Consider the following 22,453-nt stretch of genomic DNA (forward strand, 5'->3'; position numbering starts at 1 on the left):
AGGAAAAAGACTATATATTTTATGATCGTACTTAAAATTTTATAGTATTCCTTAATATTACCAAATATTCTATCAGTGCTTAACAACTTTTCTCATTTCTTTCTCTCTCTCCTTCTCTTTTTTAAAAATTTATTTTAGTTTTAGTTGGTACAATATCTTTATTTATTTATTTATTTTTATGTGGTGATGAGGATCGAACCCAATACCTCACACGTGCAAGGCAAGTGCTCTACCACTGAGCTACAGTCCCAGCCCCTCCCTCTTTTTTTTTTTTTTTAACAATTGTTTTGTTTGAATCAGGATCCAGATAAGGCATCCATGGGCATTTGGTTGGCACATCTCTAAGAATTTGAACCCAGAGCCTAGGGTTCCCCCTCCTATAATGGATTTGTCATAGAAACCAGGGGATCCTGTTCTGCAGAACTGTGCACTTTCTGGACTTTGCTAATTGCATTGGTGAGGGTCCTTTAACATGTTCCTGTCCCCTGTAGCTCCCTGACATTGCGTTCTACATGTTGGCAAAGGTCCTTAGGTGGCTTTCTCTTTCCTGATGCACTAGATTGGAAGGCGCAGAATTGTGTAGTTGCTTTCTTCTTCATGATGCTGAAGCTAATCAAGGGTTGCAGGTTTGCTTGTCTAATCTGGTTTTATAAAAGTTCCCCTTAATTTTTCACTTAATGGTTTTTAGCAACAATTGCTGATCACTGACCAGATTCATTATTTCTTAAGGGTTAGAAAATGGTGATATTCTAATTCTGCATGAGAGTTCTTTAATAAAGAAATTTCATATCATCAAATATTTGCTTACCCTGAAATATGGTTCATAGGGGAAGATCAGATAATGCTTGATTCTTTTTCTTTTTGTCAGACATCAGAATAACGAGTTTGTTCCCTAGCGTGTTTCAAAGGTGTCTGATAGGTTTATTTAGGGATCATTTTGAACTTATGGATTTAAATCTATTTACCATGTTGTCATCCATTGTCATTATTATTCTTATTAATGCTCATGTTATCCCATCTTTGACCAATAGGAGTCTTCTAGTTGGCTCCTGGGTTCCTTTCACATGACCCCAGTTATCTTAGGTGGATTCTTTGCTGGAGTGATAAGATATCCTATGTTTATCTTATATATTCCTTGCTTTAACCCTAGAATCAAATATTTCTCCAAAGAACCTGGTTCCTTTCCAATGGAGAATGGGTTTACAGACCACAGTATGGACACTGAAACTAATCTTACTACTGATGCAGTCATTGAATCTAGATTTTACAGTGGTTAGAGCTGGAAAAATGACCATTTCAACTGAAAATATGTTAAGAGTTTATATTGATATTGCCAGCCCAAATTTAGAATGATATTTTCCCTTGATTTCTTTATTTTTATATTGTACCTCTTATATGCCCCAAATCTTGGTTCTTAGTAACAGTAAATAGTATGTCTTTGCTTTATCCCATATATATTAAAATATTTAAGATGTGATATTTTTAGAATAGTAATATCAATATGGTTACTAACAGTATGATTGCTGATTGCTAAAAACAGCTGAAGAATTCTTTGCAATTCTCTTTGTCCTTGGGCTATATACCATAACAAATTCCACTTTTTTTTTTTCAATCTAGTTGAAATAATTCTCTGGGTTATTTAATCACCAACTTGATATATAGTTAGGTTCTCTTATTCCCATTAAGATTTTGATATTGAGAGAATGCATGTCTCTAATCTTAGATGAAATTTAATTTTGTAAGTATGTACATTTATGTAGTCCCAAAGTAAAACTACAAAATGATTTCTGTATAATGAGCACAACAGGCTCTGACATCCATTCATCCAACAAATACCTGTGCTGCCTACATGTCCAGAATACATGAGCCTACAATATAGTGTCCTCTGCCCTTGAGGAGCATAGTCTAATAAGAAACCTACCTATAATCAGATGAATTAAAAACATGAAATATGACATAATAAGTGTCATATTTAAATGGGAGTAGGGAGCACTAAGAAGGGAGTAGCCAACTGGGGCTGGAGATTAGAATCCTTAGGGAAAAGTAGGAGCTTTTCAAGAGAAGACACAGGAGCTGTAGATGTTCTCTCTCTCTCTCTCCTCACCCCTTCCCTCTCTCTAAAACATTCACTGTCAGGTCCAAACTCTTAATTGCCCAGTTTTTGACCCTGAACACTCCTGACCTGGTAACTGACTCTGCTTAGAAAGTGAATGCATTAAACGGGACATAGGACATAGGTCATGGGGGTTGAAGAATCCCTCTTTTGCCTCGCCTACAGAATTCTACAGAAACTAACTTTGCAAATAGCATACCAGGTAAGGCAGGATTTTGGGTGGATGAGTGGGAGGGGCCTTGACTCCAGGTCTCCTTTCCTGGGCAGGTGTCCCCAGGTCTTAGGCCAGGATGCCCCTCCCTGCTCCGCAGGACTGCTCCAGGGCCTTTCCCAGTAGCCTGCTCAGTGCCTGCTGCCTCTCCACTCTTCCTCTGGGACTAGTTCTTTCCTGAGGTTTTTGGTCCTCTGGGGACTGACAAACCTACTTTTTTCTGTCTCCTACTCCACTCAGAAATCTGCTCCTTCCTTGCCCATTAGATGCCAAGGCCCCTCATAACTACTGCACACATACACCCAGCCTCCTTTGCTTTGCCCCTTTTTGCCAACGTCTCAGCTCCTGGTCAAACCCCAACCTCAAACGCAACACACCGTCTACCCTGCCTTCACCTAAGTGCAAAACACAGTTGGACAAGCAGCCTGGAGCTGACTGCTCTCGCTTTGAATTACTAACCCTAAGTAAGGCCTCGGTGCTATGGTAATGACTTCCCTGCCCAGCCCCACACTACCTTACTAGATGGTCATTTCATACCACTCCTCTCTCCTCAACCTCACTCTGGCTGTTCAACTCGCCTTCTGCCTACAAGAGTCCTGTGCAGGCTGTTTGGGTACTAGCAACAAAAAGGGAGACTCTACCAAGAGAACTTTTAGAATTGATTCCCCATCCCCTAGAAATTTAGGAGTGTGTGGAAAAATATAATTTCTCCCAATAGTGTGACCTTCCAAGACATCATTGAGGGACCACATGACTTTTAAAGTGTTTTAAATTTTTTTCTTTGTATTTCTTTTGGCATTTTGCCTGTTTGTTTAACATAGTCTCTTCCCTTAGACTTCAAGTTCTGAGAGTGGGCTGTGTTGCAGTCAGTTCAGCTGCTGTGATAATACGACAGACTGGTGGGGCTCATAAACAGCAGAAATTTACCTTCACAGCAATTTGGAGGCTGCTCTAAGATAGAGGGGCTGGCAGATTCAGTGTCTGGGGACAGCCTGCTCTCTAGCTTCGAGATGGTATATTCTTGCTCTGTCCTCACGTGGCAGAAGGAGAAGGGAGTTCTCTAAGTCCTTTTTATAAGGGCTTCTTCTCCCATTCATGGGGGCTCTGGCTTCATGACATAATTACCTCCCCAATCCCCACCTCCTAATACCATCCCCATGGCGATCAGTTCTCACCATGAATTTTGGCACAGGTGGGAGTAGAAGGAGCAAATGTTCAGACCATAGCAGTGTGTCTGTCTTAGTCACCCCTGTGTCCCCAGCAGGAACCACAGCGTTTACACATAATTGTTGAATGAAACTATATGAGGACTGAATGGGGGAGTCTTTGGTGGCTTCCTCCTGCGCTGCTAGGTGAGGGTGGGACTGTGTTTGTGTTTGGATCACTAATGAGGACCAACCCAGCTCTCTGTTGATGCCCACTCCCTGTTTGCCAGGCCCAGGGCTGGAGCGGGGTTTCCCTACGAGGGCAGGTGCTGGACGGGGAGTGGGAGCAGCAGGGGCGTGCTGGGGCTGGGCTAAGGGGAGAAGCAGAACGGTCACATACATTACCTCCACACTCAGGCTGCGTGCCGCTCCACGAGCCGTTGGCCTGGCAGGTTCGCTCTGACGACCCCCGGAGCACGTGGCCAGCTTCACAGCTGAAGCGCATCAGACTGCCTGGAGCAAAGCTGTCCCCCAGACGGATGCCATGGGCCGGGATCCCAGGGTCCCCACACACTCCGGTGCTGGTGCCTGTGGAACAGAACCAAGCAGACGTATTTCAAAATGGCTGAAAGAGGGTTTTAAATGTTCTTAACATTAAGAAATGATAATTATCTGATGATATGGATCCTAGGACTTTAATCAAGATTTCCCTACTTACAAATTATGTGAGCTCCGGATGGAGTGTCCTAAGCCCTCACATTTCCTCCTACCTTCCCTCTATCCCATGTTTCATTCCATTATTTATCCAGCTCTGATATTGTACAAATCCACTTAAGTGAGTGCTAATGACCCAAGAGGTGAGGGAGGTGGATAGCAGGGGACAGAGCCACAGGACCTAATGCCTGAGCAAGTTAGCACATCCCATAAACAGAGATGAACAGGAGACACCATTAATCAGGTCAGGCTGGGCCATATAAGCCTGAGAACAGAAGATGACACATTATTTAGCTCCTGTGTGAGAGGATAATTTCCCACTGATGTGATATTTATCTCCTCATGACCCCACATATGTGGGCATCCAGTGGTAACATCTGAATGACCACAGTCAGGTTGTTGGAGTAAAAAAGGTGCAATTCCTGTATATCCTACCACTTACCCTTTATGGCTTTTTTGCCTTCTCAGTCTTGGAGTTATTTCCTTTTCTAGTAGCAGACTGTGAGAATGTGATTTTAACCCCATGCTCCCTACCAAGGAAGGGAGTTTCCTTCAACTCAAGCATCTGAACAAAGTGGGTCCCTGTCACATTGGGCTAGATTTTCTTTTGGAGTTTACCAGGATGTAGCTCATGCAATGGGCAGTTCTGGGTTGCTGGAGGGTCTTGCTGGCGGCTAGCTAACCTTGACTGTAGTCAGCACTGGTAAATAGGGCGGAGTTCTCCAGTCCTAGGGGTGTGTTTTGACAGAATGAGCCAACTGTAGTATTGGGGGGTCTTCTGTTTCAATGCTATAAAGGAGTCTTGGTCAGAATATTGCACCATTGGACTAGATAAACAGCAACAATCTTTCACTGAAGAGTGTATCGGTGGGCTGGGGATGTGGCTCAAGCGGTAGCGTGCTTGCCTGGCATGCGCGAGGCGCTGGGTTCAATCCTTAGCACCATATAAATATAAAATAAAGATGTTGTATCCATTGAAAACTAAAAAAATAAATATTAAAAAATTCTCTCTCTCTCTCTCTCTCTCTCTCTCTCTCTCTCTTTCTCTTAAAGAAAAAAAGAGTGTATCAGCAAAGTGAGTGAGTGATAGGAGATAGTTGGGCAATGAGCTTCCCAAGTGAGCCTCAAACTCCTGAAATCTGTGGCAAAAGACAGATGGAATAAAAAACGAAGATTTTAAAATTATTTTTATGTTGATTTGAATGTGCCACAATGAACTCACCATTCTGTATAATTAGTGTACATCAATTAATAATAATAATAATAATAATAACAATAGTAAATAATTTTTGAATGAGGGAAAAAACCCCTCCTGAAATCTCTGCAGGTCCATGTGGCCCAGGGGTGTACAACTCAAGGACTTGGGAGATTTTGTTATATATTGTTTGAGTCCATGGAATGCACAGGATGAGGCTCAGAAAATTGACCTGGAATTCTTGAATGTTTATTTCTTAGGGATATATATATAGCAGGAGATGCTGTTGCAAAAGATGATATCTGCAAACTCTGGGAAGGGAGAAACTGGCTCTGCTTGGCTCATTGGAGTGTACCTAGAGCTGCTTCTTGATTGCCTGTTTTCTCCTCTAATTTCCTTACTAAGGCACTGAGGCTTACTCATCCCCCAGTTTACCATTTACAGAATCCCTTCTCATTCTGCTCTTAGAGGTTTCCACAAGACTCAGCTTGTGATTGGTTTCTCCTAAGTGTCTGCCACCTTTGCTGAATACCCGGCAATAAGATGCTAACTATTCAGGATCAGGGATTAAATCTTCTACTTTTTCATGTCCCCAATGTATCTGCTTGTTTAGAGTTTTGATGTTGACAAGGAAACTCTTCTCTCCCCATGCAGGACAAGCACTCAGGGGGTCACACAACAATGAAATCTCAGGTCAAAATTCTTCCTTTCCCAGTATCTGTTAACACAGCTGAGAGGAGGAATTGGAGTTTGGACAAGAAGAGATTTTCAATGCTCTGCAGTGGTCCGGGGGGTGAACATGTGGTTGAACTCCAATTTTAAGGTGCAGGAGGTGCTTGATGCGTTCCTCTGGTTTCTTTCTCTGTTCTTCCTTTTACACCAAGAATAAAGATTCCCCCCCCCCAAAAAAAAATAGATCAAGTAGACTTTAAGAAGGCCATTAGCCCAGTATCCTGGAGGGCGGAGCTTTATGTGAAGATTAGCACAAAAGGGACTGTGGCAGATGTATGCATGGCTCCCTTTCCTCTTGGGATGCTTCTTTTCCTTCTGGAACTTTCTCAGTGGGTTCCCAGGTGGCCTCCATGTACATGACCCTGTTCTTCCCTTACCATCCTCCCACAAAGTTCAAAAGAAATAAGTCAGGTGCTCAGTTAGCAGGCATCCTGTGGTTCTTAGGTAGTCCTTCCCAGTTCATTGGTTGGCTGACTACTAACTCTCCAATGAGATCAACAGGAGAGAGGGTCCAAAGTCCTGGTTTCCGTATGTTTGGGACTGTCCTTGGAAGCCAACAGCATTTTGAAATGGTGGTTTAAGGTCTCTCCTTTATGGGGAGACCTAATGAATACCTAGGAACCTTGAGCTACATGAGCAGCTGTCCTCTTGAGGGTGATGTTCCAAATGGGATCCCTTCCTTGGGCCGGGCAGACTAACCTCAAAGAAGACAAAGCTGTGGGTGCTAATTTTTTTAACCTGGCGGTTTCTGTTATGAATGGCACAATTAATTCACTTTCAAATATTTTCCTTGTTATATGACATTACAGATGAATTTTTGGTTTGGAGAATATGGATGTGGGAGCTTTGCCAATTCCCCACATTTACTATTTTGATAGTATGTCAGTGTCCTTATAGAGATTAGCAGTAAAATTAATAAATAAGAAAGTCTGGGGACTATACCTGGGGGTAGCAGGGAGGAAGACGACCCCACCAGGCAGCCAGCACATGATAAGAAGAGGAAGCAAGCTAGGGGCCAGGAGACTGAAACAGGGTAGAAAAAAACACAGATGTGCTGGGCACAGTGGCACTTGCCTATAATCCCAATGGCTTGGGAGCCTGAGGAAGATTGCAAGTTCAAAGTCAGCCTCAGCAATTTAGTGAGACCCTATCTCAAAATAAAAGTAAAAAGGATTGGGGACGTGGCTCAGTTGTTAAGTGCTTCTGGGTTCAATCATCCCTGAAACAAAACAAACTCAAAACAATGAAGTGGTTTTGGACGGGGCTGGGATGGTCAGGAAGTCTTGGACTACTCTCAGAAGCTCATGAAGTCAAGTGTCTGGATAGGAGTGTGAATTCACAAAGTTGTGCGCTTCCTAATTTTGCAATCTGTATGGGTGTGGCCAGAACTGACCAAATAGGATGAACTGCACTCAGACCACGTAGGGCTGAAGTCCAGTTAGGACCTCTTTTGGCTGCCCTCTCCACCTGTCAGGGGAGGGGCAGGGTACCACCCATCAGGCATGCTCACACGGTGGGAGCTAGTCCACCTCCCAACAGCCCGTGTTCCCCAAGACCCCTTCCCGGTGGGTGCCAAGCTCCTTACCTGAGCAGTGGGGGAGGGAGCCGGTCCAGTGTCCATCCAGCCCGCACATGCGTGTGGCATTTCCCACCAGAGTCCGCTTGCCGGTGCAGCTGTAGCGCACGACTGCCCCCACGATATAGCTGTCTCCGGACATTTGGGAATGAGGTGGGGATCCTGGATGGCCACAGGACACCACTGTGGGGAAGAGCAAACAGCTCAGCAGCTTTTTGTGTGGGAGGCAGGGAAGAGGAGAAACCCTTGGTGTCGATGGGAGCAAGCTTCCTGCAGTCACACCCGCTGGACACCCGCAGAGGAAGGCTCCCACCTGCCTGCAGTGCCCAGGTCTGCACGGGGAAGGGGGAAGAATAAACCCTTGAGCCCACCTCTCCCTGTTTCCCCACGGCCACAGGACATATCCAGGGGGTCTCTGGGAAGAAAGATGATTCACAAGGGAACATAAGATAAAGAGATCCACCATTTTGGGACCCTCTTGCTGACCATGGTTCCAGAATGAGGGCCAGTGACAGCCCTTTTCCAACCGCATCTTACAGTTGTCTCATCAGTGGTCACTGAATTGTTCCTTTTACCCTGAAAGTTCCCTTTCCGGAAACACCAAGGTCTCACTGTGAAGGTGGTGATAAGAGTGGGACACCAGAACTGAGGTGCACAAGCCAGGGCAGGGCCACACTACCACTGTGGCTGGACTTGGCCTTCCCTCTGTCCTCATCACAGGCTGCTCCTTTCATTCACTCCACACATCTGTTGAGCATCTGTTATGAGCTAGGCGCTGTTCTCTGTGTTTGGGGAGAACAAAGTCCACGCACTCATGAATCTTATAGTCTAGTGGGAAGAGACGCTAAAAGTAAGAAAATGAAGAGGTAATGCCAGGGTGTGTTATGAAGAAAAGTAAAGTTGCCAAAGGAAAAAGGTGTTCAGGGTGAGGCGCAGGTACTCTTTTTGAGTGGGGTGACCTGAATGATGTGAAGGACCAGCCTTGTAAGCTGAGGGGGAGGAGTGCTATAAAAGAAGGGACATGGGGCGTAAAGTCCCAGGGGACAGAGGAGCTTGGTGTGCTGGGGAACAGCAAGAAAGCCAGAGATGCTGCAATAGAACAGGTGAGGAAAGAATAGAAGATGGCACGGGTGGAAGGGGTTCCTCCTGGGAACCAGATCATGGCACAGAATTTAGATTTTATTGTAAGCATGATAGGAAACTATGGAAAGATAGGATCCAGCTTACATTTTAATATGATTGATTATTCTGGCTGCTGTGTGGGGAAAAATCCAGGGTGGGGCATGAAAAAAGGGGCTGTTGCAGTAGTTTCAGAAGAGATGATAATGACTTCACCTAAATCATGAAGCCTGGTGGGAGATCCTCGTGGCCATAACTAGTTTCCAGGAAGGGCAGAGTTCTTGACATGGACGCTGATCAGGACAGACAATGCAGGGATAACATCTGGGTTGGACTAATGCTGTCCCTGGTAATGAAATTGTGTCAGGGCACATTGATGACATGAACAGGTCTTAGGTACCTTCACATCTCATTGTGGTCTTAAAGTGTGTCCAAAATGCTTCTAAGTGCTTGTGGTAGGTTATCTGCAAAGATTCTCATTAACAATTTTGCTCATCAAGGGATGGAGCCTGTTTCCCCACTCTTTGGCTATAAGGTGGGTTTTTGATCTGCCTTGAATAATAGAATGTCATGAAGGGGACCTTGGACCAGTGGTAGCCTCAGTGGTCTAGCAACTTCTACCTTCATGTCTTGAAATATTAGTCCTACCATATAAGGAATCTGTGTAGATTGCTGAATGAGAAGGAATCATGTGGACAGAGGGACCAGGTAGAGAACAATCATAGTGTCTCAGATCACAGCAAGCTCCAGGATCCCTGATATGTGAATGAAGTCATCTTGGATCTTCTAGGCTCTGTGGAGCCACAATAGCCAATGATGTGTGGAGTGGAGATGAATGTTTCCACTAAACCCTGCCCAAATTGTCAATCATAGCAATAAAATTATAGTGGCATTAAGCAGCTATGTTTTGGGGTGATTTGTTACACAATAGATAACTGAACACAATAACTATGATGTTGGAGGTCTTGAGGGTGAGGAGTTGTATACTGCACAAATCAAGGCTATGGGCTGTGGTGACAGAGGGCTAACTGCAGAGATGGCACCAACAACTCTTCCAACCCTGCACCTGCATGCCACTCTTCCTGCTCCAAGAAGTGGAGTCTATTATTTCCCTTTCCCTTTAATCTGGGCTGGCCTTGTGCTGCTTTGATTGACTAAATGTGGTAGAATGAGGTTTGAGGAATTCTGAACTCTGTTCTTCAGAGATCTGATAACTTTCTCCTTTGTCCTAGAAAAACAACCTTGTGGAAGAAGACAATGACAGTCTGGTAGAGAGAGCAGCCACATGGAGAGATGCCACATCAAGAAGAACAGCTTCCTCCTCAGCCCACAGCCAGTCCCAAGTGCTTTTTTGTGTGTCAACTTGACTAGGTTATGGGGTGCCCAGATGTTTGGTTAAACATTATTCTAGGTGTATCTCTGAGCGTGTTTCTGGATAATAGTAACACTTGAATAGGCAGATTGGACAAAGCAGGTTTCCCCTCCCCAATGTCATTGAGCTTCATTTATTCCTTTGAAGGCTTAAATAGAAAAAAAAAGAGTAAGAAAATTTTCTCTGCCTGGTTGTTTTCTAGCTGGGATATCATCTTCTCCTACCTTCAGACTTGGACTGGAACTTATACCATTGACTCTTCTGGGTCTCCAGCTTGCTGAGCCTCCATAATTATATGAATGAATTCCTTATGGTAAATCTCTTCCTATCTATCTATCTACCTATCTATTTATCTACCTATCTATCTATCTATCTATCTATCTATCTATCTATCTATCTATCTATCTATCTATCTTCTTCCTGTTTCACTGAAGAACCCAGACTAATACACCAGCTAAGCCTTACCTAAATTTGTGACCTATAAAATTGTGAGAAAACAAGAACAGTTGGTACTAAGTTTCAAGATCAGAATTGATCATTAATTCAGTGAGTTTCAAAGATTTTGCTATTTATTTCTTGAGATAACCCTATAGGGTGGGCACCATTTTTATCTCCATCTTACTGATCAAGAGAATAAGAAATGCAAGGACATGTAAGTTACCCAAGGTCACAGACCTATTCAATGACAGAATCAGCTCTGGAAACCAGTTTGCAGGGGCCATACTCTTATGCATGCTAAGAGACTTCCTTCTGCAATTCTATTTTAATGCAACCAACGAATTCTCTTCTTCTGAAAGCAGTGGAGTCTCCAATTTTCATTTAAATGCTTCTATGATTATTTATTAGTGATTTCTGCACTTCCCTAAATTGTCCAATTTAAACTCTCTAATAGTTTTTCAAATATACTCTCTTTAATGGAAAAACAACATACGTACAGAAAAATACAATAATCACCAGTGCACAGCTTAATGGATTGTCACAAAGTGAACACATAATTACACTCGTTAATGAACACACTCATTATACCCAGATCAAGAAGTAGAACACTGCTAGCACCTTAGAAGCCACCATGCTTTCTACCTACCGCTGCCCTCGCCACCTCCCTAGAGTAAACCACCATCTTGACTTTGTACACCATTCATTAGTTTTGCTTGCTTCTACAAATTTTTGCGCACTGACTGAATTTTATGTAAATGGAATTATTGGGTATGCATTTTGCATTTGGCTTTACCCCCTTGGCATCTTGCTTGGAGAAGCAGCTATGTGGATGCAGGAGCTCATTCATTATCATTGCGATGGAGCAGGGCTTGGCAAACTTTCTCTAGGGGCCAGATAGTAAATATTTTAACCTTGGAGGGCCATATAGGGTCTCTGTTGCTTATTTTTCTTCTTCCTTTCTTTTCTTCCTTTTAAAAAATGCTTTATAAATGTGAAAACCATGATAAGCCCAGGGTCATAGAAAAACAGGTCATAGGTTGGATTTTGCCCTAAAAGCTAGACAATAATACATATTTGCTATTGCTCAGGCTTTGTGAAGGTCAGAAATTTGAAGGTGGTTCTGGCTCAGGATCCCTCATGAGGTGGTGCCCAGGATGCAAGGTGCCCTTGAAAAGCTTGACAAGGCAGAAGTGGCAATGTGTTTTACAATGTAGCTTTGGAAGCCACTTCTACCACTTCCACCATGTTGGTCACAAGACCAACTCTGTTACAGTGTGAGAGGGTACATGAATGCATGAGCTGTGGAACTTTGGGGTCATCTTTGCATGAATATGCCACATTTTATTTATCCATTTCTTATGATCATTTAAATTGTTTTTACCTTTGGATTTTTATGAATAATACCAATAAGAACATTTTTGTTCATGTTTATTGGCATATACGTGCACGTACTTTATGTTGGCTAGATCTCATGATTTCTGGATAGTAGTGCCTGGATGCTTTTCTTTCTTTTCTTTTTTTTTTTAAAAAAAAGATATTCTTATTTGGCTTTAAAATTTTCCTGAGGAAGGTTTGAGGAGAGTATTGTATTGTGGGAATATCTAATAATCTCTGAGAAAGCACATGAATTTTTATTTTATTTTATTTTTTTTTTGGCATTGACTTGATCTAAGCTACCCAGGTATCTGTAAAGTCAGAGGAATATATTCTATTGTTTGGTTCCCTTTCTGTAGTTTGTCATTTGAAAGGATGAAGAAGTTAATAATAATATTTGTGACAAAAGATAAAATAACGACAATACCATTTGGCTGCTGTGGACAAGAAAAAAGAAGAAAAAGATGTATGATAATGGGAGAAACAACTTATGTTTGGAGTATATTTGCATAAAAATCAAGTAGGCAGAGAACAAAGAATGTGAATAGCTGCTGCTACATTTTTCAATTTGTCAAAATAAAGTTTTTAAAAAATGTTTTTAAGCTGGGCAGGGTGGCACATACTTGTAACCCAGCTACTTGGGAAGCTTAATCAGGAGGATCACAAGTTCAAGGCTAGCCTCAGCCATTTAGTGGGGCTTTGTCTCAAAAACAAAAACAAGACAAACAAACAAACAAACAAAAAACATAAAAAGGACCAGGGATGTAGCTCAGCAGTAGAGTACTTGCTTAGCAGGCACAAGACCCTGAATCCAATCTCTTATACTAGAAAAAAATGTTTTAAATATTCAGGCTGGTGTCCAAATGAGGTCTTTTGGGTCATGTCATTGACTCTCACTGCTAACTGCAAATTAAATGAAAATGTGTATATGAAAATAGACAAGATAGGTATTTAGCAAGCCTAATAATAACAGACTTTCTTGAATTACACAGAGTACACATTTAACAGGGGATTGAAACCCCCCCCCCTAACATTATAATTAAGCAAAACCCAAAAATATAAACTAGGAATTAGTGGTTGAATGGGCTATGCCAAGTCCCACAGCAAAAATAAAAGGACCCTTCACTGTTCTTGTCCCCTGAGTATGAGAGCTGTACTCTCCAGACACCGCCTTCCACTGTCTCCACAGCTCTCCAGCTGAGAAATAGACCCAGTCATGCATTTTCTTTGGTCTCTGCACATCCACACTCATTAAAGCAGTTTTCCTTCACCTGGAAGGAACAGAGGATTTTCACTGACTAGCTTGATGTGGGGTGGGTTGGGGGGATGTTAAAGTCCTCTACAGTTTGCCACATCCGTATTCACAGGTATATCTACATCTTCTAGATAGAGAGATGTGGTTAGCCCCCAAACAGTGTCACAATAATCATGAAGCATCAGTGAAAGAGTTTCTCTGGGTGGGGGTGTCATCAGGGATCAAAAGAAAAAAACAGATAAGCTGGACTTTATTAAAATTAAAAAACTTCATACATCAGAGGACATTACCAAGAAGTAAAAAGACAACCCACAAAACAGGAGAAGATATTGGCAAATCATAGATCTGATAAGGATATAGTTTTCAGAGCACATAAAGACCAGTTTCAACTCAGATTGACTCAGCTGTACTAAAAACCCAATGAAAAATAGACAAAGGACTTGAATTGATATTTCTCTAAAGAAGGTATACAAGCAGCCATTGTGTACACACACACAAAATACTCAACATCATTGGTCCTCAGGGAAATGCAATCAAGACCATGAGAAGAGATCACTTCATACCCCCTAGGATGGCTATGATGAAAATGATGGACAATAACAAGCTCAGGTGAGGATGCAAAGAAATTGGAACCCTCACATGCGGCTTGTAGGAATGTAAATGTTGCAGCCCCTTTGGAAAAGTTTGGTAGTTCCTCAAAAAATTAAACACAGAGGTACCATATGACTCAGCAATTTTACTCCTAGGTATACCCAGGAGAACTGTCACATGTGTTCACACAAAACACTTGTACACAAATGCTCAAAGTAGCTTTCTTCACAATAGCCAATGCATAATTGCAATATTATCTCCTGATGAAGCATAAACAAAATATGGTATATCCATACAATGGAATAGTATTTGGTCATAAAAAGGAATGAAATACTGATATATGCTAAGACATAATGTACTTTGAAAATTATTCTAAGTGGAATATCCCAGATACAAAAAGCCACATAGATAATCATTTTTTTTTGCAATGTCTATAATGGGCAAATTTATAGAGACTCAAAGTAGGTTAGTGATCACACAGGGATAGGGTGGTGGTGGGGGGTGGGGGTTAGAAGCTAAAGGATTTCCTTTGGGGGTGATGAAATGTTCTGGAAATAGCTAGTGGTGATGGTCACAAAACTTTGTGAATGTAAAACTTGCTGGATTTGTTGTTGTTCAAGTTGATTATACAAAACGGGGCCATTTATGTCATATCCAACTAAGATGGAGTTCAGAGGCCAAGAGGAGGACATTCAGTTTGCATAGGACCATTTGAAAAATGATATCACCAGCCCCATATCAAACTGCAAGGGCCTAACCATAACTCCAAGATGACCAGTCCTTCCTAGCAACTCCTGGCGCTCCCCAGTCAGAACTCGAGAGCTCTTGCGAGACACTGACAGCACCAACGAACTTTCACACCAACTCACGCCGCCTCTGGATGTACCAGGGGCCATGGTCTCTGTGTGTCCCAAACTGCCATTCTACTTCTTGCCTATTATTCCCAGCTAAATCCTTGGCTGTGAGATTCACCTCTGTATTTTGATTTCAAGTTGACATCATCTTTAAAAGAGTGAATTATATTTCATTGAAGGAAAAAATGCAAATGGATCAAATCCTCCAACTGAAGGAAAAGATTGTCCGATAGGTTTAAAAGGTAACGATACAATGTTTTCTTCTTTTGCATAAAGAATGGTTAAAAGAAAAAGGACCAAAATATATTATATACGTACTAAGCAAAGGAGAGGGGTTATAAATTTGATATTTATCAGTATTAACGTCGGATAAAAGAAGCCTTGGGGGCAGAATGTGATGTAGGTAAGGTCATTTTATCATGATAAAAGCTTTATTTTAACCAAGGACTCTAAATCTCTGCTGGACCACTGTCCATGGGTGGATGTGCATTCAAAACCAACAACTTGTTGGTCAAGTTCAACTGCCAGGTCAGGGTCCTCAAATAGGAGGACTATGTGCAGAGGGTCGCTGTACCAGGCTCCTAGCACCCTTAGAGGCAGGGTGTAAGAAGAAGAAGGCCTGGGGCTGGAGGGCTCCAGAGTGTATAGGACAGGGCTCCGCTGAAGGGCTACCACCCGTCCGTCCCTCGGGAGTGTGTCTTCAGCTCTACCCCTGGGGGGGATGGGAGAGAGTGATCCACAGGGCTCTCCTGGGGACCCAGAGGAGAGTGTGAGAGAACGGGCACTGCTCTCCTAAGGACACGGAGGCTCTCAACCAGAGGTTGGTGGCCTGAGCACCTCACCCAGGCTTGGTTTCTGTTTTTGCCCTGTTGTCCCCATAACTTTTTCTAAGATGAATGGATGCAGTTATTATTGATGGAGCAGCTTTTATGTACCACACGATAAATGGACACTCTCTGTGGGTTTTCTCACTGAATCTTCTAACAGGGATGAGTGGGATGTCCAGCCATGAAGAAGCTGAGGCTCAGGGAGGGCAGCTAACTTCTCCTGAGCCACACAGCACGCTCAGTAGCAAAGCCAGCTCCACATGCAGGGAGGCCCTGCCACGGAGCCTGTGGGACTTGGCTTCAGTCCTCCAAAGGAAAGGGGTTCCTGTGCTGCCTTTCTGGAAATCCCGGAAGGGCTAAAATGAGGAGATGGTGTCCCACTAGGCACTCATTTATGAAGGGACTCCTGAAGCCTGCAGGGGTTGGGGGCAATACTAAGAAGAAAGGGAACAGCGAGGAGAAGCACATGAGTTGGTTTGGCAACGAATCCAGCAAGGGCTCAGTGGGGGCCCTGCTATCCGAGGAGCAGCCAGAATGACGGTCACGGTGATAGAACACGCACTTGTGTGAGCACACACACACACACACACACACACACACAGGACCCATCTTTGCCATGGACCACCCATCAGTCACTCTGAGCAAATGACGCCTACTTACAGAGGCACTGGGGGCGGGGACGGTCCCAGGTGCCGTCCCCCTGGCAGCTGAGCACGGGGCTGCCCAGGAGGTAGAAGCCGTGGTTGCACTGGTAAGACACGGAGGTGCCAAAGCTGAACCTGTGTGGGCCACTGGCATGGACTTGACGGATGCTGTTTTCTTGGTGCCCAGGATCTGTGCAGTTGATGACTGTAATCAAGAGGGACAATTAAGAGGCAGGAAACTCAACGTGAAGATTTTTTTTTTTCAACTTTGCAAGGAGAATTCCCAGAGCAGCAGAACTCCAGGCTGAAGCCAGGTGTCAGAGCTGATCCTCCCCAGGAGGGTGGGCTGGACCTGAGGCTACTGCCCTGTCCCCACCTGGGTCCCTGGGTCAAGGGATCCATCCTTCATGTCCAGCTGGATGGCAGCTCAGAGAAGCCTGCCCCTCCTCATGGAGCGAGGCCCTCCCCTGCACAAATTGTACTGCTGACTTTCCCGGCCTGGGTTGTGACTGGTGCCCACATATGTCCCTTGGGGGCATGGCCCTCTTACTCGGGGTGCCGGGTCCCTCACACAATGTGGCTCCCACGGCAAAGCTCGCCCACAGCAGGTGGGGCCTGGAAACTGTTTTAATAAATTCTGTGAGTGCTTCAGGGAGACACTAATCCCCCGAGGATACAGTTGACTTTAAAATGTTAAAGTGTTTCCAAAGCAGCTTTACTTAAAATTAGGGTGAGATTTTAGAATAATGACAGTATTATTCATAACCTCTAATATGTGCTTTTGCTTTCAAAACACCTTCACATTCATTATCTAACCAGAGTCTTTTTTTTTTTCCTCTTTGGTAAGCCTTTAAGTATAAGGTACTTATTGATGAGACTCTCAAGACTTCAATGCTTTACTACTGTAAAAAGCCTTTAAAAGCTTTAGAAGTTACTTCCTAAATAGTTCAAATAGGGCCAGGATATCCTCTGCCCCGTTTGCCTGTGGAGTCTTTGGTTTCCTCTCTGAGCCTCTTACACACCAGCCCTAGCCCTTTGTCTCGACCCTTAAGTTCCTCTGTTATTTTTCTTTCCAACTCTGCTGCTTTAAACAAATTCATCAAAAACAGGGCTCCATTGAATGTGGTTACAATGGAGTTGCAGCAGCTAATCTGCAACCATGAGGAAAGACCAAGATGTTGCTCTGGACCTCACTGAGCAGCTACAGAAATAATACTACTTTTAGATTTCTTGCTTATATGAGGAAAAGTAAACCTGTTTGCTTATAAAAGAGTGTGGCTTAATAGGATTATTTGTTCTATGAAATTGCCAACAACTGAAGATTTAGAAAAATGAAGCTAAGTCTTGCTTTCCATATAACCCATGAAGAAATTTTACATGGCCATATCTAGGGGTCGACAAAATTTCCACTTATGACCCTTCTCTGTCTCAAGTGTTCCCTGAGTCATAATAACGTAAGGACTGAAGGTGCTGGCTTTTGCTCCTGGTTACAGAACCACAGAAGGTGGAGGTAGTGAGAGGTAGAGGGGGACAGGAAGGGAGACTCACTTCTGCAGGTAGGCAGCATGTCACTCCATTGCCCGCTGGCCAGACACTGGGACCTCGAAGCCCCCTCAGCCACATACCCAGGGTTGCAGACAAACTTGACCACATCGTTCAGGTTAAACTGGCTGCCGTGAGTGAGACCGTTGATAGGATTGCCTGGGTGTCCACAGGTGATCGCTGGAACCCAAACAGAAGACGGGTAAGCCCCCTGTTGTTCCACACTCCCCGAGATTGAGCCTCTTCTCCTTGGCATGACATTTGAACGGGGTCTCCATCCTACTCCAGGGCAAGCAGGACTTCACCATCAATGGGGCAGTGGTCAAGTTGGGGAGAAGCTCCATGAGCCCGTGCGTTCACTGCGAAGATCTGCGAAGTGGCAGCCTAGGAGAGGACCCTCCAGTTTCACCAGGTGGGCGAAGGGGCTTGGCCCCCTCCCCAAGGTTAAAAACCATGAGCCTTGTGCTTAGGATTACAACCCTCCAGGACACCACCTTTGAAGGGCACAGAGACAACAAAACCTGCAAAGGAAGCTGAGGAATGGTGGGAAAAGGAGCGAGCATGGCTCAGGAGGAAGGGGCAGTGTCACGGAGGCCAAGGACAGAGCTACAAGGTATGCTGGCACCCCATAGGTCAAGTAAGATAAGGACAGAACAGCATCCACCAATGTATCCGAAGGGGCACTGGTGGCCTGGCAGTGTCTCTTGGTCTCTTGTGGCTCTTGCTCTCTGCCTCTCACATATTCCCAGGCCCTGTCCATGGAGCAACAGGAACCGAGCAGCTGCTGCCACCAGGTACCATATCCTGTATCCCCACACAAGGGCCTGGAGCTGTCTGGGTCCCGGGTCACTGTCTGCTTCAGAGCTCCGGCTGCCACGCCTTGGACTCCCATCCCACAGCTCTTGGGCAGCAGGGCCCTGAGGACTCTGTGATGTGGTCCAGGACCAGAGCTCCTACTGCCTGGGAGGTTCTTTCTGATTGGAGCAGAGAAATGGTGGGGGCGTAACTCATATTTCAGTGGCCCTGGCTGCCACTGTGGGAAGAGGTGGAAGCAATTTGAGTAGACAATGTTGTCAAGCAGTAAGTTCAGGCGACAGTTAATTTCATGTGTTAATGTGGCCAGGCTGTGGTACCCAGATATGTGTTCAAATGTTATTCTCAGTATTTCCGTGAAGGCATTTTTTTTTTTTTTAGATGAGTATAACATCTAAATCAGGAGATTCTGAGTAAAGTGGATCATCTGCCATAGTGTGGGTGGGCCTTGCCTAACGTGTTGAAGACTTTGATAGAAAACACCTGGCTTTCCTGGAAGACGAGAGGCTTCTGTCTGCAGACTGCCATCAGCCAAGAACAGCAAGGCCCCCCTTAAGTCTCCAGCCTGTGCTGCAGATTCTGCACTTGCCAGCCTCCATGGCTGCATGAGCAGTTTCCTCAAATAAACCCCTCTCTCTCCAGACACGCACACTTCCTGTTGGGGCTGTTTTCCTTGAGACCTAACACAGGCTGCAGAGGGGAAAAGGGAAGGCATCACCAGGGGGAAAGGAAGGGTCCTGCTGAGGCATCAACTCAACAGGGGCTGACCCTCTTGGACCCCCGGCCCTCAATTTCCTGGGGGCAAGACTATGACACACTCCATTCTCCACGACACCAAATACAGTGCCTGGCAGTCTTGGGTGCTAAGGAATGTTGGCTGAATATGGCCGAGGGAAGCAATGAAAAACAGGGAGAACGGAGGAGAGATCGTTCAAGACAGACTAAGCTCATCACGGAGGCAGGAGGGAAGGAGACCCAGAGTCTAGGGAAGGGACAGCCCTGGACAGGGAGAGGGATTCTCCTGCTCCTAGGGTGGGAAGGGCAGGGATAGATGCAGATGAGATGGGTGGGCGGGTGGGGAAGCAGGAAGTAGAAGGGATTATTGTCTATGGCTTCTATCATCTCTGCAAAATAGAGAACGGGATGATCCGATTACCTAACGGTGGTTGGGGTTTATATGCACGAGCTCATTTCATCCTCGACAGGCAGGGTCATTATCCCCATGGGAAAGAGACTATCAGGGGAGTTGAGACACTTGTTTGGGGGGCTCCATTTCCAAGGTGCTTATCTGAGTTCTGAGCCTAGCTTCTCATTCCAGGCCAGCTTTGCCACTTCAGCTAGTTCCCCAGAGTACAGGCAGGGGTGTGGAATGTGAGTCTTCAGAAGGCTGGCGAAAGCATGAAACAGCTGTGTGGGCCCAGGGCAGGGGAGCTGAGGAGGGCAGTGCAGGAGGGAGGGAGGTCTGGAGTCTGGTGGACGCCAGGGAAAGTGAGTTTACATGGACAGCAGCCAATGCAGGGCCTTGGACAGAGTAAGCACCCCCATATCTCTTCTTTTACTAGTTTTTTTTTTTTTTTAACCAGAGATTGAACTCAGGGGTGTTCAACCACTGAGCCACATCCCCAACCCTTTTAAAATTTATTTTGAGGCAGAGTCCTGCTAAGTTGCTGAGGCTATCTTTGAACTTGAGATCCTCTTGTCTTAGCCTCTGCAGCTGCTGGGATTACTGCGTCCGGCTTGTTCTTTTACTTGCCTTTCTCCTCTAGGTAGCATGCCAGGCTCAGTGCTTGAGAAGAGAAAGGGGCCAGCATAAGGGATCCTGGATTCTGTGATGTGACAGGGTGGCAATATCACCACCCAGGTCACTGTCATCACTAGGCTGGTGGCAGCAGCAATAGGGTTCTGTTCTAACTATTCTCGTGTTTTAATTTATTTAATCCTCAGGACAGTAGCTGAGGGACTGGCTTTTCAGAGCCCATCCAGTGCATGAGCTGCTTGGTCTGCAGTCACATAGCACGTGGTGTCTGGCTGGAGCTGGGTGTGCGCCGGGTGGTTGAGGCCCACAGCTGTGTGCCTGCCTCCTCTCTGTGCCGCCTGGTAATACCACCCAGGCCTAAAAACGAGTATCTTTAGGTCAGGCAGACATTCTCCATCCAGACCCCTGTTCTCCATTATTCACAAAAGAAACCTCTTCATGTACACTGGGTGCCAATTCCTGAAGGCATTTGAATTTGCATCTTCTCATGAAGCTGAACATGGTTTGTTTAGATGTATCTGAAGGTGTGACTGGATACCAATGCGTCTTGCTTTCTGTACATTAATAATTCTTAAGCCACCACGAGGAGGACTACTGTTCATGCATTGCTTAAACAGCAAGTCTTGTGTTTTTTGTTATGGTTTAGATATGAGGTGTCCCCCAAAAGCTCATGATTGAGACAATGCAAGAAAGCCCAGAGATGAAATGATTGGGTTATGAGAGCCGTAACCTATTTGGTGCATTAATCCACTGACGTGGTAACTGCAGGCAGGTAAGGTGTGTCTGGAAGAAACAGGTCATCTGGGGCATGCCTTTGGGGTTTATATTTTGTCTCTGGTGAGGGGAGCTCTCTCTGCTTCCTGGTGGCCGTGTTCTGAGCTGCTTTCCTCCTCCATACTCTTCCACCAGGATATTTTGCCTCACCCTGGGCCCAGAGCCATGGAATTGGCTGTCTGTGGACTGAGACCTTTGAAACTGTGAGCCCCAAATGAACTTTCTCTTTTCTATTTTGTTCTTGCCAGATCTTTTGGAGACAGTGATAAAAAGGTAAAATAACTTTATGGCTCTATCCTGCATAGGAAAAGCCAAATAAAGACAAAGATAAAAATGAAGAACATAACCCTACACTTTACATAAATCTCACTTTAGGGAACTTTAAAAAGTGAGAAATTGTCCAAATTGCTTCCAGGCATCGGAGGATAATGGTGGTTGCCTAAACCTAAAAGTTGTAGATTAACAAGAACAAATGAAAGTACAGAAAACCCACACCTGCAGAGAAAACAGAGAAGGCTACAAACTTTAAATGATGCGAAGTAGAGAAATAAACACTAAACCCAGGTACAATGTGCCAGAATTAGTTCTACAACTATAACCCAATAGAATGTAATAAAATAAAAGAAGACCTGAATCTACACATTCACAGATGCACAGAACACCTGGGGAAATTGTCTTGGAACAGTCAACTCTAAAGGCATCACCTAGCTAAAATATTAGACTTTAAGAATAAAGCAAAAAAAATAATCAGGACCCCCAGAAAATCATTTAATAGCTTATAAAATGGAATCAAGCCAATCTTATAATTCTAAATGTTGGATACATAGAAATGGCGAGGAGAAGGGTGGTTACCAGAGGCAGTGGCAGGGGAGACAGGGAGATAGTGTTAAAGGGTTCAAGGTTGTAGTACAAGTAAGATCCAACCCACGGCATGGCAACTTCAGTTCACAGGACCGTACTGTGCAGTGGAAATTTCCTAAAGCAGCTTTGGGTGCTCTTCCCACAAACACCTGAAGGGAAGTAGGTGAGAAGATGGAGATGCTAATTACACGGAGTGTACTAAGCCTTTCACTGGGTCTCCAAACATTCTGTAGTTCAGTTCGAATACATACAATAAAAAGAAAGGTGTGAGGAAAAAAAAAAGAGTAACATGCTAAGCAAAATAATGGTGGAGGAACACTTTTTAGACAGTCAAAGCAATAAGGTGGCCAGGGATTTTCCAATCCAGCTGTCCTTCAAGTTTAAAGGTACAGAAAAACAGTTTTAAATATGTAAGAACTTGGGAGAATATTATGCAAGGAATCTTATTGAAGAATCTACTAGAGACTGAGCTTGACCCTACTAAGAGATAACTGGGAAAACTTCAATAGATTGGGTAAGCTTCTGATATATTTAATTATAGATCTAG

The 22,453-nt window shown here is 44.4% G+C and overlaps 1 protein-coding gene across 6 annotated transcripts in view; it reads right to left on the bottom strand.

Moving 5' to 3' along the window:
• The window catches only part of Csmd2 (CUB and Sushi multiple domains 2), a 542,274-nt gene that overhangs the window by 22,584 nt on the left and 497,237 nt on the right, over nucleotides 1–22,453 (bottom strand). For 5 of the 6 annotated variants that reach the window (XM_078025879.1, XM_078025878.1, XM_078025877.1 and 2 more), the window contains 4 exons: nucleotides 17,709–17,882; nucleotides 16,177–16,365; nucleotides 7,696–7,869; nucleotides 3,875–4,057 (listed from right to left, as the gene is read on the bottom strand). In XM_078025879.1, the coding sequence (XP_077882005.1) occupies nucleotides 3,875–4,057; nucleotides 7,696–7,869; nucleotides 16,177–16,365; nucleotides 17,709–17,882 (720 nt within the window). Of the gene's footprint in view, nucleotides 1–3,869; nucleotides 4,058–7,695; nucleotides 7,870–16,176; nucleotides 16,366–17,708; nucleotides 17,883–22,453 lie in introns of all 6 variants that reach the window. The other variant, XM_078025882.1, reaches the window with a different exon arrangement.

This window comes from Ictidomys tridecemlineatus, chromosome 11 (genome assembly GCF_052094955.1).
Source record: "Ictidomys tridecemlineatus isolate mIctTri1 chromosome 11, mIctTri1.hap1, whole genome shotgun sequence".
Taxonomy (NCBI): domain Eukaryota; kingdom Metazoa; phylum Chordata; class Mammalia; order Rodentia; family Sciuridae; genus Ictidomys; species Ictidomys tridecemlineatus.